Below are 12,841 nucleotides of genomic sequence, written 5' to 3'. Positions count from 1 at the left end.
AGTGCCCTCCGCCACACACCGTTGGGTGGCTTGCGGAGTATAAATGTAGATGTAGAAAGAAATCCACTACTGTACAGCCACACTACTGATGAGAAACAGCTGCAGACAGCGTCTGCCATAAAATATCTAGGCATAATTATCCAGAGCGACCTGATGTGGAAGGGCCACATAAAACAGATAATGGGAAAAGCATACACCAGACTCAGATTCATTGGAAGAATCTCAAGGAAATGTTACTCATCCACAAAAAAGTGGCTTATAAGGCGCTTGTTCGCTCGATTCTTGAGTATTGTCCATCTATCTGGGATCCCTATCAGGTAGGACTGATAGAGGAGATAGAGAAGACACAACGAAGAGCAGCGCATTTCGTCACAGGATCGTTTAGCTGGCGAGAGAGAGTTACGGAGATGCTAAACAAACTCCACTGGCAGACATTACAAGAGAGACTTTGTGCATCATGGAGAGATTTACTATTGAAATTTCAGGACAGCACTTTTCAGGAGGAGTCAGACAACATATTACTTACCCCCACATACATCTCGCATATTTACCATGAGGAGAAAATTCAAGAAATTAGAGTCAATACAGTTGCTTACGACAATCATTTTTCCCAAGCACTATTTGCGAGTGGAACAGGGTTGGAGGGATAAATTAGTAATACCGAAAGTACGCTCCGCCACACACCATTAGTTAACTTGCGGAGTATGATATAGAAGTAAATACGATAACCTCCGACATATTGAAGATAAGAAAGAATGAAGCTGCGGGATATTCTCATATTTATCTAAAACATGATCTAATCTGCCATGACTTACTGCTTATGAAACTAGAATTTTATGGTATCTGGGGACTTGCCTTCAAATGGTTCAAGTCTTATCTCTCTGACAGACAACAGAAAGTACAAATATGTCATGAAGGCAAAAAGTATCTTCCAGATAATAATAATAATAATAATAATAATAATAATAATAAAACTAGCTATGGTGTGCCCCAGGGTTCTGTGTTAGGCCCTCTGTTGTTCATGGTGTACATAAACGATTTGCCAAACCATCTGACAGTTGTAGAAACGGTGATGTTCGCTAATAACACTAGCATTTTTATGAAAGTATACACGGAGGATAATCTACAGCAGAGTCTCTCTAGGACAATAAATGAGACACGAAAATGGTCTAGCGATAATGCTTTGATCATAAATAAGGATAAAACGGTATTGACGAATTTCAGTACTATTAAAAGTAAAGCTTGCAGAAGAGCAAAAGCTGACTTAGGGAACTATGTTATTGCACAAGCTCCATATAGAAAATTCCTAGGTATATGGGTGGGTGAGCACTTGAGATGGGAAAAGCATCTAGAAGTTTTGTGTAAAAAATAAAGTAAATGCTGCTATGTGCTAATAATGTTTCAGGAACGTTGCAACACTGAACCATTTCTGTGTGCCTATTCTGCTTATATGAAAAGTTTGCTTAGATGTGGTGTGATCTTTTGGGGAAATACAGATATGGCAGAACAAGCTTTCAAACTTCAAAAAAGTAATATTAGAATAATGAAAGGGATTCCTGCAGAGTGTCATGCAGGGAAATATTTAAAGAATTTAAAATAATGACTCTTCCTAGCTTATACATCTATGACTGTGTATCCTTTCTGAAAACTCACCAGGAATTTTCAACATTAAATAATCAGGTTCATAACCATGAAACAAGGAACAGAGATGATTTTCACAGACACACCCACAAAGGAGCACTCTACCAAAAAAGTGTAAACTACCAGCCCAAAATACTTTTTCGTGTATTGCAATCTACAATAAAGAAAATTAAAGAATTTCATAAATTCAACGTAGATCTTAAACAATTTTCACTAACACATAGTTTTTATAATATTGAAGAATATCTGAATATGTAAAAGTAATATTATTTATATATACTGATATAAAATATTTGTATTTATTATCCAAGTTTTTGAAACAAATTAAATATTAGAATATTGTAATTGACTACATCTATACAATGTATAGTGTTAACGGATGAATAAAGGGATTGAATTGAATTAGAATAATTACTGCGCGCACGGAGGCATTCAAACAATCATTCCTCACGAGCTCGATACGTCAATGGAAGAGAAAAAAAACAATGGGACGTACCATCTGTCATGCACCTCATGGTGGTTTACAGAATACAGATGCAGATGTAGAAATGTGTCGCGGGATACGGTACTACAAATTAGATAGCTAGCTGCAGCAAAGTCAAATAATGATTCTTTATCGGACGTGAAGATTAGATAAATGTGCAAAGGTAGCAATGTAATCATCCAGAGTTCTAGATACAATTTTTTATTACTTCTTAACGTAAAAATATTGTATGCTTTGCAAACTTAACTTTCCAAGCCAAAGATCTCTATCATGGTGTGTAGTTGTAACTTTGCCCTGCGACGTACGAATCATTTCATTTATATACAAACATGTTTTATATGTGAATGATGTTGGATATTAAGCGTAAAAAATGTCAAAACGGAAATCTGCGGTGACTCTAAGTAATGTTGTTGGTGTCGTAAAAGAGGTTCACTACCCGGGAAAAGCGATAGTAACGTTTCGGTTTGATGGGCAAGAAGAACGCGCGCTTCTTTACGGCGAGAAATTGCTTGTAGATGGCAAAAGTGAATCTGATAGGCAAACACTGTACGAATTCGTTGCGCAAGGGTCTGTGCTGAAGTTCACATGTCATTCGTTCAGTAATAATGGTGAAGATCGTTGTAACTGGTTTATAACGTGTGCTTGGCGCCTGCATACTTACGACCTGGGTAGTCCTGCTGGTACGACTTCAGTGAATGTGATATTCGGATTGAACAGTACATTGGGTACTGTTGTTGAAGTGACTGCGAGACATTGTGTACTTTCGTTCATCAATTATAAAGGTGAGTACTTTGACTGACAGCTCGCGTGGTTCTTGGTTGATATTGTATACATTATGAATGAAAACACTGGCGACATTGGTGTAATATTGAACGACATTTATCATTTGTTACATGAACCGGTTTTCCGCTGTTAGTCCAACGAAAGTACTGTGTTCTTTCATTCATAACGAAGGTGAGCTATCGTATATGCATCTAATGTAATATATTGTAATGCTGTACCACAGTAGTGTTGGTTATGGACTGTTGGATTATATCGTTGTTTGTAAAGCTTAATCTGTCGTCCACTAAGCAGTATTAAAATGATATTGAAATATTGCTTTAGTGGTGGATAAGTGTTGCACTGGATGTTTCAAAATGAATATCGATGTTTTAAGGCTTAGTAGCATTTATAATATCCAACTTAATATAATAAATAATAGCTGTATCAAATGAACGAGCAACTCAATTTTGTTTGTATACGTGTTACAAGTTCCGAAGCGTACAGACTACGATTTTCGTAATCGACATGTCACGTAAGGGGAAATATAAACGCACTTATTGGTGGCATCCGGGCGTCAGCAAAAACTCACGAGATGGTACTGTTGCGAAACACCCGTGAACTGAATGTTCTTTGTGCCATATGCGGGAGGAAAGTTTATGGGCCATTCTTTTTGCGAAGGTAACCTGGGTTGCCAGGTGTTCAGTTTCTTCCCAAACTTTTCCGTATTTCAGGCCCGCGTTCGATACCGACTTCCGTCAGGAATTATTTGTGGTCTGATGCTAAAAGCAAATTGGTGTCGATGGGGTAGAACCAGAATTATGCAGTCGTTGTAATTTAAAATTTGCTACATTCAGCGACTATTACCAAAAACTTAAAGGCAAAAGAAAAAGAAGAAAGAGATGATAATAACATTGCAGAAGCGTCCGATTCCACAGTCTGCCTTTTTTTTACCCATGACGCCATCAGTATGGCGGATCCGGTTACTTCCAGCGTATACAGTGTGGCGACAATGACACATTGGATTCACACACCAACAAAAGCGGCCAAAAATAAAAAGACACATAACGTCTCACTCCATAAATAAAGTGAAACTAACGGGACAGACATTAAAAGTTTAGGATTTACGACGGGGCAAGCTAAATATACAACAATAAAAACACACCGCACCGTCCCAAAACAAATAATATGAAAAAATTAAATTACTCTATTCTGTAGAATTATCGGAACACATGAGGCAATACTGACCCTACGACTTATCTTAGAAGCTAGATTAAGGGAAGGCAAACGTACGTTTCTAGCATTTGTAGACTTAGAGAAAGCTTTTGACAATGTTGACTTGAATACTCTCTTTCAAATTCTGAAGGTGGCAGGTGTGAAATACAGGGAGCGAAAGGCTATTTACAATTTGTACAGAAACCAGATGGCAGTTACTAGAGTCTAGGGACATGTAAGGGAAGCAGTGGTTGGGAAAGGAGTGAGACAGGGTTGTAGTCTCTCCCCGATGTTATTCAATCTGTATATTGAGCAAGCAGTAAAGGAAACAAAAGAAAAATTCGGAGTAAGTATTAAAATCCATGGAGAAGAAATAAAAACTTTTAGGTTCGCTGATTACATTGTAATTCTGTCAGAGACAGCGAAGGACGTGGAAGACCAGTTGAACGGAACGGGTACTGTCTTGAAAGGAGGATATAAGATGAACATCAACAAAAGCAAAATGAGGATAACGGAATGTAGTCGAATTAAGTCGGGTGATGCTGAGGGAATTAGATTAGGAAATGAGACACTTAAAGTAGTAAAAGCATTTTGCTGTTTGGGGAGCAAAATAACACATGATGGTCGAAGTAGAGAAGATATAAAATGTAGACCCAATGGGAAGGAAAGCGTTTCTGAAGAAAAGAATTTGTTAACATCGAGTATAGATTTAAGTGTCAGGAAGTCGTTTCTGAAAGTATTTGTATGGAGTGTAGCCATGTATGGAAGTGAAACATGCACGATAAATAGTTTGGACAAGAAGAGAATAGAAGCTTTCAAAATGTGGTGCTACAGTAGAATGCTGAAGATTAGATGGGTAGATCACATAACTAATGAGGAGGTATTGAACAGGATTGAGGAGAAGAGAAGTTTGTGGCACAATTTGACAAGAAGAAGGGATCGGTTCGTAGGACATGTTCTGAGGCATCAAGGGGTCACCAATTTAGTACTGAAGGGCAGGGTGGAGGGTAAAAATTGTGGTGGGAGACCAAGAGATGAATACACTAAGCAGATTCAGAAGGATGTAGGTTGCAGTAGGTACTGGGAGATGAAGAAGCTTGCACAGGATAGAGTAGCATGGAGAGCAGCATCAAATCAGTCACAGGACTGAAGACCACAACTGCACCACACCAACAAAACCAAAGGGATCGGACATTTCCTTTGATCTCATCCGCAGCTATCACCTACAGCTTGAAAATTGGAATTGGATATTTCCTTTGGCTGTAGCTCAGCCAAAGCCATCAATACCAAAAACAACAACATTCAAAAACACAACTGTCCCATCATGAATGTATAACAGATCAAATATCACAATTAGGGTGAAGGCTCTAGTTTTGGCCACTACCCCACTTATGGCCACCTTGATGTCGAAAGTTAATTTTGAAGCTTCTCTGGAATACCAGCCAGTTCTACTATAGATTATTATAAACTTTGTGAAAGGTTCTCTTCATTTGTCTACATAATCATTCTTTTGTCTGTTTTTGTTTGGAGACACCATTTTGTGAAATGATCAGTGTTGCAGAAGCTGGGTTTTGCAGAAGTTTTCTTTAAGCAACACATGATCTGTTTTTTTTTGTATTTTACTTGTTTAAATAAAACATCAGAAGAAACTTAATCTGTTCAGAGGTAAGATAAGACATTATATTTTCATTTCTTTTAAGTTTTATATCGCTCAGCCTAAAAACATGTTATCAAAAGTATGTGGCCATTAACAGATCCATATTTAGCCCTGGTTCCGTGTTATGGCCATGCATGTGGCCATAAGTGGAGACATATATGTATCCTGTTTTGGCCACTTCTAAAAACTGATACAAAAACATCAATATTAGTGTTCTGTCCTACATTACACTAGGCTAATTTTATTTAAATAGCTTTATTAAAATATTTTTGGTATTTTTATATCAATATATACCTCATTGTTAGTATAGTCTTGGCATATCATACTAATTTACGTATGCTTGTAAGATAAAAAATATGCAATAGGCACTATTCGGAAATACAGAAGCGTCCGATCTTACCCGTCGGCTTTGACCCATGACGTCACAAATATGGCGGAAACGACCATAAACGACAATTCCAATATGGCGGATATAAAAACATCGCATACGTATCATAAACACTGAAATAAACAGGTTTCACAAAAAGCCTAATGACTCTAACGGGACAAGCGTGGGAAATTGGGGGTTTTTGGGTGGGGAGATACTAAATATACACAAATGTAGCCACCGACCGCCATACAAAACCACGCAAAACGACGAAAAAAATCAACATCACGAAACAAACCAAATACCAAAAAACACATTCTTATCCAGAATCAGACACTTCCGTTGACCTACATAGATCTACAGTAACTCCCGATCCCATAAATTGGGATCGAACACTTCCGTTGACCTATATAGCTCAACAGCAACTCCCGATCCCATCTCCAATTACAAAAATCGACATACTCCACCAAACATTGAGATTAACACTTCCCTCCAGCTATATAGCTCAACACCAGTTACCAATCCCATATCGACCACTACCCATGACATATGATCTCAAACACATCTTCCAATACATATACCAATACCAACCTTCACAGCCACAAATCTCAATGAAACACTTCCCTATACCCAATACACAACACATACACCAAAAACAAAAAAAAAAATGGAACTTACCACAAAAAAGTTCCAGCCCCACAACCTAGATTGGCCACCACAATCACACACACACGCGCACACACACACACACACACACACACACACACACACACACACACACACACACACACACACACACACACACCAACGAAAAAATACTGAACTAAAATAAAAAAAACATCAACCCCCTCCCCCACAACCCCAAAATAAAAAACCCACAAACATAAACCAAATACAACATAAAAAACATCTCAATCACACACTACAACTCAACAAAAACTTCAACAAAATAGATCCTCCACAACAAAAAGAGAACACACACACACTCCCCCTCCCCCCCCCCCCACCTTAACAAACACTATACAACAAAATAAACCACCCACCCCACCCTGAACCACAGCCACCCACCCACCTACCCAGCCCACCCTAACTAACCACTTTCGGCCTATACATTTTACCCACAGCCCTTAAAAAAACACGAACAATGCAATAGCCCTCTGGGACACTCTTCCGCCAACAGTACTCATCTAAATGAGACTGAAGGTTGGAAGAGCACCTCTTCCCCCTCCCAAGAACTGACTTAACCGCCCCCCACATCCCCTCAATTGTGTTAGTGCAAGCCCCTGTATCATAATTCTTAAACTCTAAACTGTGGTTCACTACTAAATGATTAAATCCCCTCTCACCCAACCCCCTATAAGAAGAAAAAGCATCGGAAACTACTGTGGACCACGGCTCTACATACTCCTCAATTAACCCCACTACTTCAGCCTTCGACCTCCCCTCCACTACCCTAAAAACACATTCGGAACCCCCACCCCCCGGAACAACAGCCCCCCACACCCAAAGACCAGCCACAGACTTCCCCCTCCCATACTTCCTTTTCCCAAACTGCGACTCGTCCATCTCCACAACCACCCCATGTCCCCCCCAACTTACCCCTGTACTTAATAAATTCCGAACACACTTCACGACAAAAAGAATACCAGTCTAAAACAGTCCTCTCACTCACACCAGTCTCAAACGCGCAAAAACTCTGTGGCGATCTATAACAAAAATAATACGTAACGAGCACAATCTCACGCATGCCCAATCTAGACTTCTCGAACCAGGTACCGCGCCTTATGGAACGCCATACGCCATCTTTCCTGCAGCACCACATGTACCCGTCCCTGGTCCGAGAGGCCGGAACTTTAACCAATTTCATCGCCTCACGGCAAAGAGAGCACTTTACAACTTCGGCAATTAATCCGAATAGCTGTAGAAACTTGATGAGCTCTAACGGTGTCTCGCCCATCATCGCCCTCAACCGAACACTATTCATGCGGTCTTTCATATCCATTCCTGAACAAAAAACCACAACCAAATACACTCAATAACAAACTCACCCGACGTACAGCAATTACCATTACATTAACCATCACACAAAACCGTTAACTCACTAATACAAATTCCGCTTCAAAACCACGAACACAGCACTCACCACTGAGCAACATCAAACTGACTCCAACAAACCAAACAAACGTAAACCATGAACACACCACCAGAGGGCACGACAAACACCCCCACGACATCTACAAACACGCCACAATCACAAACCAAACTCCGCGCCGTAATGACGTCACACACCACAACACGCTTACGTCACGGGTCAAAGCCGACGAGTAAGATCGGAGGTTTCTGTTGACCCCACTATTCAAATATGCAACAGTCTTTAACTAAATCTTTGTGCATTATTTATAGGAAAAATGAGTCAACCAAAGAATAAGAAGTTTCAGTATTCTCCCAGCAAAGTTAAAGACGCTCTAAAGGCTATTGATGAGGGAATGAAGGTTGCTACTGCAAGCAAGTTGTACAAAGTTCCAAGGACAACATTAAGAAACAAAATTTCTGGTGTATCTCCAAAAGAATCTACAGGGCACTGTGGTCCACGTTCTGTCTTAGGAGAACAAATTGAAAAAAAAATTGGTGGACTGGGTTTTGGACTGTTCTAGCATGGGATTTCCAGTTACTAAAGAAAATCTCTGTGAATCTGTGCAAAAACTTATTGAGAATGCAGATATGGAAAGTTGTAAGGCTACATTTACTAACAATCGACCTGGAAAAAAAGTGGTATTATGGATTTCTTAAGAGACACAAGGTTCTGTCACAAAAACATGCAGAATATGTCAATAGGGCTAGAGCTTCTGTTACAGAAGAGAAAATAAGAAACTGGTTTCACAAAGTATCCATCACTTTAAATGATATGGATGTGTTAAATGACCCAAATAGAATTTTTAATGTGGATGAAACTTCTTTTTTTCGGCTCCTAAAGGGGAATTAATCATAGGTCCTCGTGGCCATCATGTTTATGATGAGTCATGTAACTCTGACAAAGATAACGTTACTACATTGTTTGCAGTGAATGCTGCTGGAAAATTTGCTCCTCCCTTAACACTGTTCAAATATGCAAAAATTCCAGCAACATTGGTGAAAGCAGCTCCTCCAAACTGGGGCATTGGAAAAACAGAAAATGGGTGGATGACAGGTGAAAGTTTTTTTGAGTACATAACAAATGTACTTGATCTGTTCTTGAAGGAAGCTGAAATTCCCTGGCCTGTAGTAATATTTTTAGATGGGCACTGCTCTCATTTGACGCTTCATTCGAGCAGATATTGTAGGGAAAATCAGATCATTCTAGTTGCTCTCCATCCCAATTCTACACACATCTTGCAACCATTAGATGTAGCTGTTTTTGGACCTATGAAAAAAATGTGGAAGAAGATTGTTCAGAAACGGCATTTTGAAAATAATGGCACTGAAATTTCAAAATCTGATGTACCTTCTGTTCTGTCACAAATTATTACAGAACCTAAAATGGTGGCAAATATTCATGCTGGTTTCAGGGCCACTGGTCTGTTTCCATTTAATGTGAACAATGTAGATTACAGCAAGATAGTTGTTCGTAGTATACCAGCCTCAACCACAGTTCAGACAAATGAGGAACTTCTGAGACATTTCTCATACATAGAAAAGCAAATTGATCCTGTCCTTCTAGATGAGTTCTGAGCAACCAAGAGAAGCAATCATGAGTGGGAAGGAAATCAAGAAGCATTATTACTTTTCAAGTTCTGGAGAAAAATAGCTGATGAGGTTGAAATGCATGGTGCTAGTGGTAATACTGATTACATTCTGACAGATAGCATAGCGCCTCCCTCTGAAGATAATCAAACAGAGAATGTTTCACAAAACACAGACAGACTTAATCAAAATGTTGATAATATTGACATATTTTCAACATGCAATTAAGATATTCCTTCAACACCCACCAACAGTCCTGCAGATATATCAACAACCCCCAACAGTATTTCACATAATTCAGGTACTCCAATATCCAACCATAGTCCATCTTCAGTGCGTATCCAAGTGACACCACCAAAATCATTAGCAACCGTTTTTGAAAGTGTCATCACTTGGCCAGAACCCAAACAATGAGGCACAAAGAGAAAGCATGAACATACACCCACTGTTGTGACTAGTAACAAGTGGGTGGAATATCATGAACTGAAGGAAAAAGAGAAGCAGGAGAAAGGAAAAAGAGAAGCAGGAAAAAAGGAAGAGAAAAGCTATGAAGGAGTTAAAGTCCAAAGAGCAGCACTTGGCATTATTTCATGTAAAAAAGGGGAAAACAAGAAACCGACAAGAGTTAAGTGATAGGCCAACAAGTTCTTCTGAGGAACGAGAATGGACAGACAATGGAAGCGGTTTTGATGACTACATAGAAGGAGATGAAGATGAAATACAGAAAATGTGAAACTATCTTCGAGTGAGAATTTGAAAGTAGGGGACTTTATTTTGGTAAAATTTAGTTTAACAGGAAATAGAAGAACAAGACCTGTAATTTTTAAGTATGTATCTGTAATTTTGAAAGTGCTTTCTGACTCTGGTTCCATTGATACTCGTGAGAAATAAACTTGTGTGGAAGTTGATTTAAGTAATTACTGGGGCAATACTTTGCCTAACGATTTTTTTTTTTCTGTTCATTCAGTTTCTGTACCTTTTACCTATTTGATGTATGTTTGTTGTCTGTTGTCTTATATACTTGTATAAAGCACAAATTACTTTCTGGCACATGGATTGACAATTATTTTAGCCATAGTTTTATTATAATATGAAGTGGCCATAAGTGGGGAAACAACTGGCCATAGGTAGGGTTAACATGGCCAAAATTGGGGAAATGCGCCATTTATTTTTCAATATTTTTTTCTGCTTTTGTTAAATAACTTACAATATTTGTTTTTACGTGGTTGTAATGTGTAGACTTTGAAGCAATTGATACGATTTTTCAAAGTAATTTGTATACTTTCTTCCTATACTAAAAATGTGGTGTATCTCGAATTGCCCTTAATGTGGCCATAACTGGGGCCTCGACCCTACTGTAGAATAAAAATTCCTACAACACCCACAACTTGCAACTCACAAACCAACCCCAATTCACTCAATATTACCCCTGAAAAAAGACCACCAACAAAGAAAAGCCACAAGGTAGACCAAACCAATCATTCCTTACTTTGTTAGTGATTTATTGTAGTGTCAGTAATTATTGTCTATGGATTTCTTATGATCTCTGGAATTGTTAGTTTAGTGTGTTGGTAATGCTTGGAAATTTAATTTTTGCTTTGCATATCTGATGGATATGAAGAGAAAATTGACTAATAGGTTGTTGCATGCCCAGAGGGTGATGGTGTGATCACAACAATAAGTTCCTTCAGTGTTTTGATGTTTCTTTTATTGTAAGAAGTATGGTATGTGTGTTTAATTTATCACAACAACAAGTTCCTTCAGTGTTTTTATGTTTCTTTTATTGTAAGAAGTATGGTATGTGTGTTTAATTTATGACTGTAATAAACCTCTATATATACAATGTCTTAATCTTTACGAAGAAGAACCTACAAGATGTGAAACGTAGAGAAAATGTACATTGTTACAACACAAGAAGCATCAAACACATATACACGCCTTACCACAGACTATCAAAATCAATAAATAGCTATGAAGTCACAGGGCACAAGCTATTTAATAAGCTGCCACATGCCATACAGGATCTTCCTGAACATACATTCAAAGAAAGACTGCATGAATGGTTTATTGCCCACCCATTCTATGATATCAATGAATTCTTCAACTGTAAAATGCAGTAATCTGACAGATGACCCACTGTACATTGATTGTAATATAAGCTAAAATATTTCAGTAGTCAATACCTTATCACACTGTATTATAAATTGTAACTTCATTTGACGTTGTCAATTGCTGTAATGGCCTAAAGACAATAAAATTATTATTATTATTATTATTATTATTATTATTATTATTATTATCATGATTGATTGCATTTTAATTGTGTACTGAAATTGGTATTAAATTTTTTTAATGAATTTGTGGGTTGTTTTATTAGTTGCAGTTAATAATGATTCAGTTAAGATTGGTGGATCATGGTGTTTGTTCTGTCTATTTTGTCCGGGTTAAGTTTTCGATAATAGTTACATTAGCGAGGTTTGGTTTCATAGAATTTGTTCTGGCTGGTTTGCTTAAGTGAGATCTTCGATAATACTGCAATGAGGGAAATACGGAAGCGTCTGATCCCGCCCGCCTGCTTTGACCCATGACGTCACAAATATGGCGGAAACAAAAACAAACAGACACACTTTCCACAACAAGCCTAATGACACTAACGAGACAAGTGCGGGAAATGGGGTGTTTTGGGTGGGGGGCAAACTAAATATAAACAAATTTAGACGCCTTGCGTAGCTACAACGTGTAAGTGAAGACAGCCATGCATGAATACCCACCCACCTCCCCAGAGGTCGTAACCCCTGCAACCCATTGAAGATAAAGATGCTTCAGTTGCTGATTAGTGTTTTTTGTCTTTTTAAAAAAAAAAATCTCACGGGATAGAACGAACAGATCAGAAAGATAAATATAATAAACTAAAACAGAAATTGGAGGAAACAGATAATTAAAATAAGTAATAAGTGTTTTTAAATTAAAAAAAAAAAAATCTCACGAGATAGAATGA

General features: G+C 38.2%; 1 protein-coding gene across 1 annotated transcript in view; it reads left to right on the top strand.

The window, feature by feature from the left end:
- Window positions 1-2,180: 2,180 nt before the first annotated feature.
- LOC124711763 overlaps window positions 2,181-12,841 on the top strand; it is a 44,840-nt gene continuing 34,179 nt past the window's right edge. The window contains exon 1 of the mRNA XM_047241978.1: window positions 2,181-2,907. Coding sequence (XP_047097934.1) covers window positions 2,496-2,907 — 412 coding nt within the window. The 5' untranslated portion in view covers window positions 2,181-2,495. The remainder of the gene's footprint in view (window positions 2,908-12,841) is intronic.

This window comes from Schistocerca piceifrons, chromosome 8, assembly GCF_021461385.2.
Source record: "Schistocerca piceifrons isolate TAMUIC-IGC-003096 chromosome 8, iqSchPice1.1, whole genome shotgun sequence".
Taxonomy (NCBI): domain Eukaryota; kingdom Metazoa; phylum Arthropoda; class Insecta; order Orthoptera; family Acrididae; genus Schistocerca; species Schistocerca piceifrons.
The sequence above is the reverse complement of the archived record's forward strand: the minus strand, read 5'-3'. Positions and strand labels throughout refer to the sequence as shown.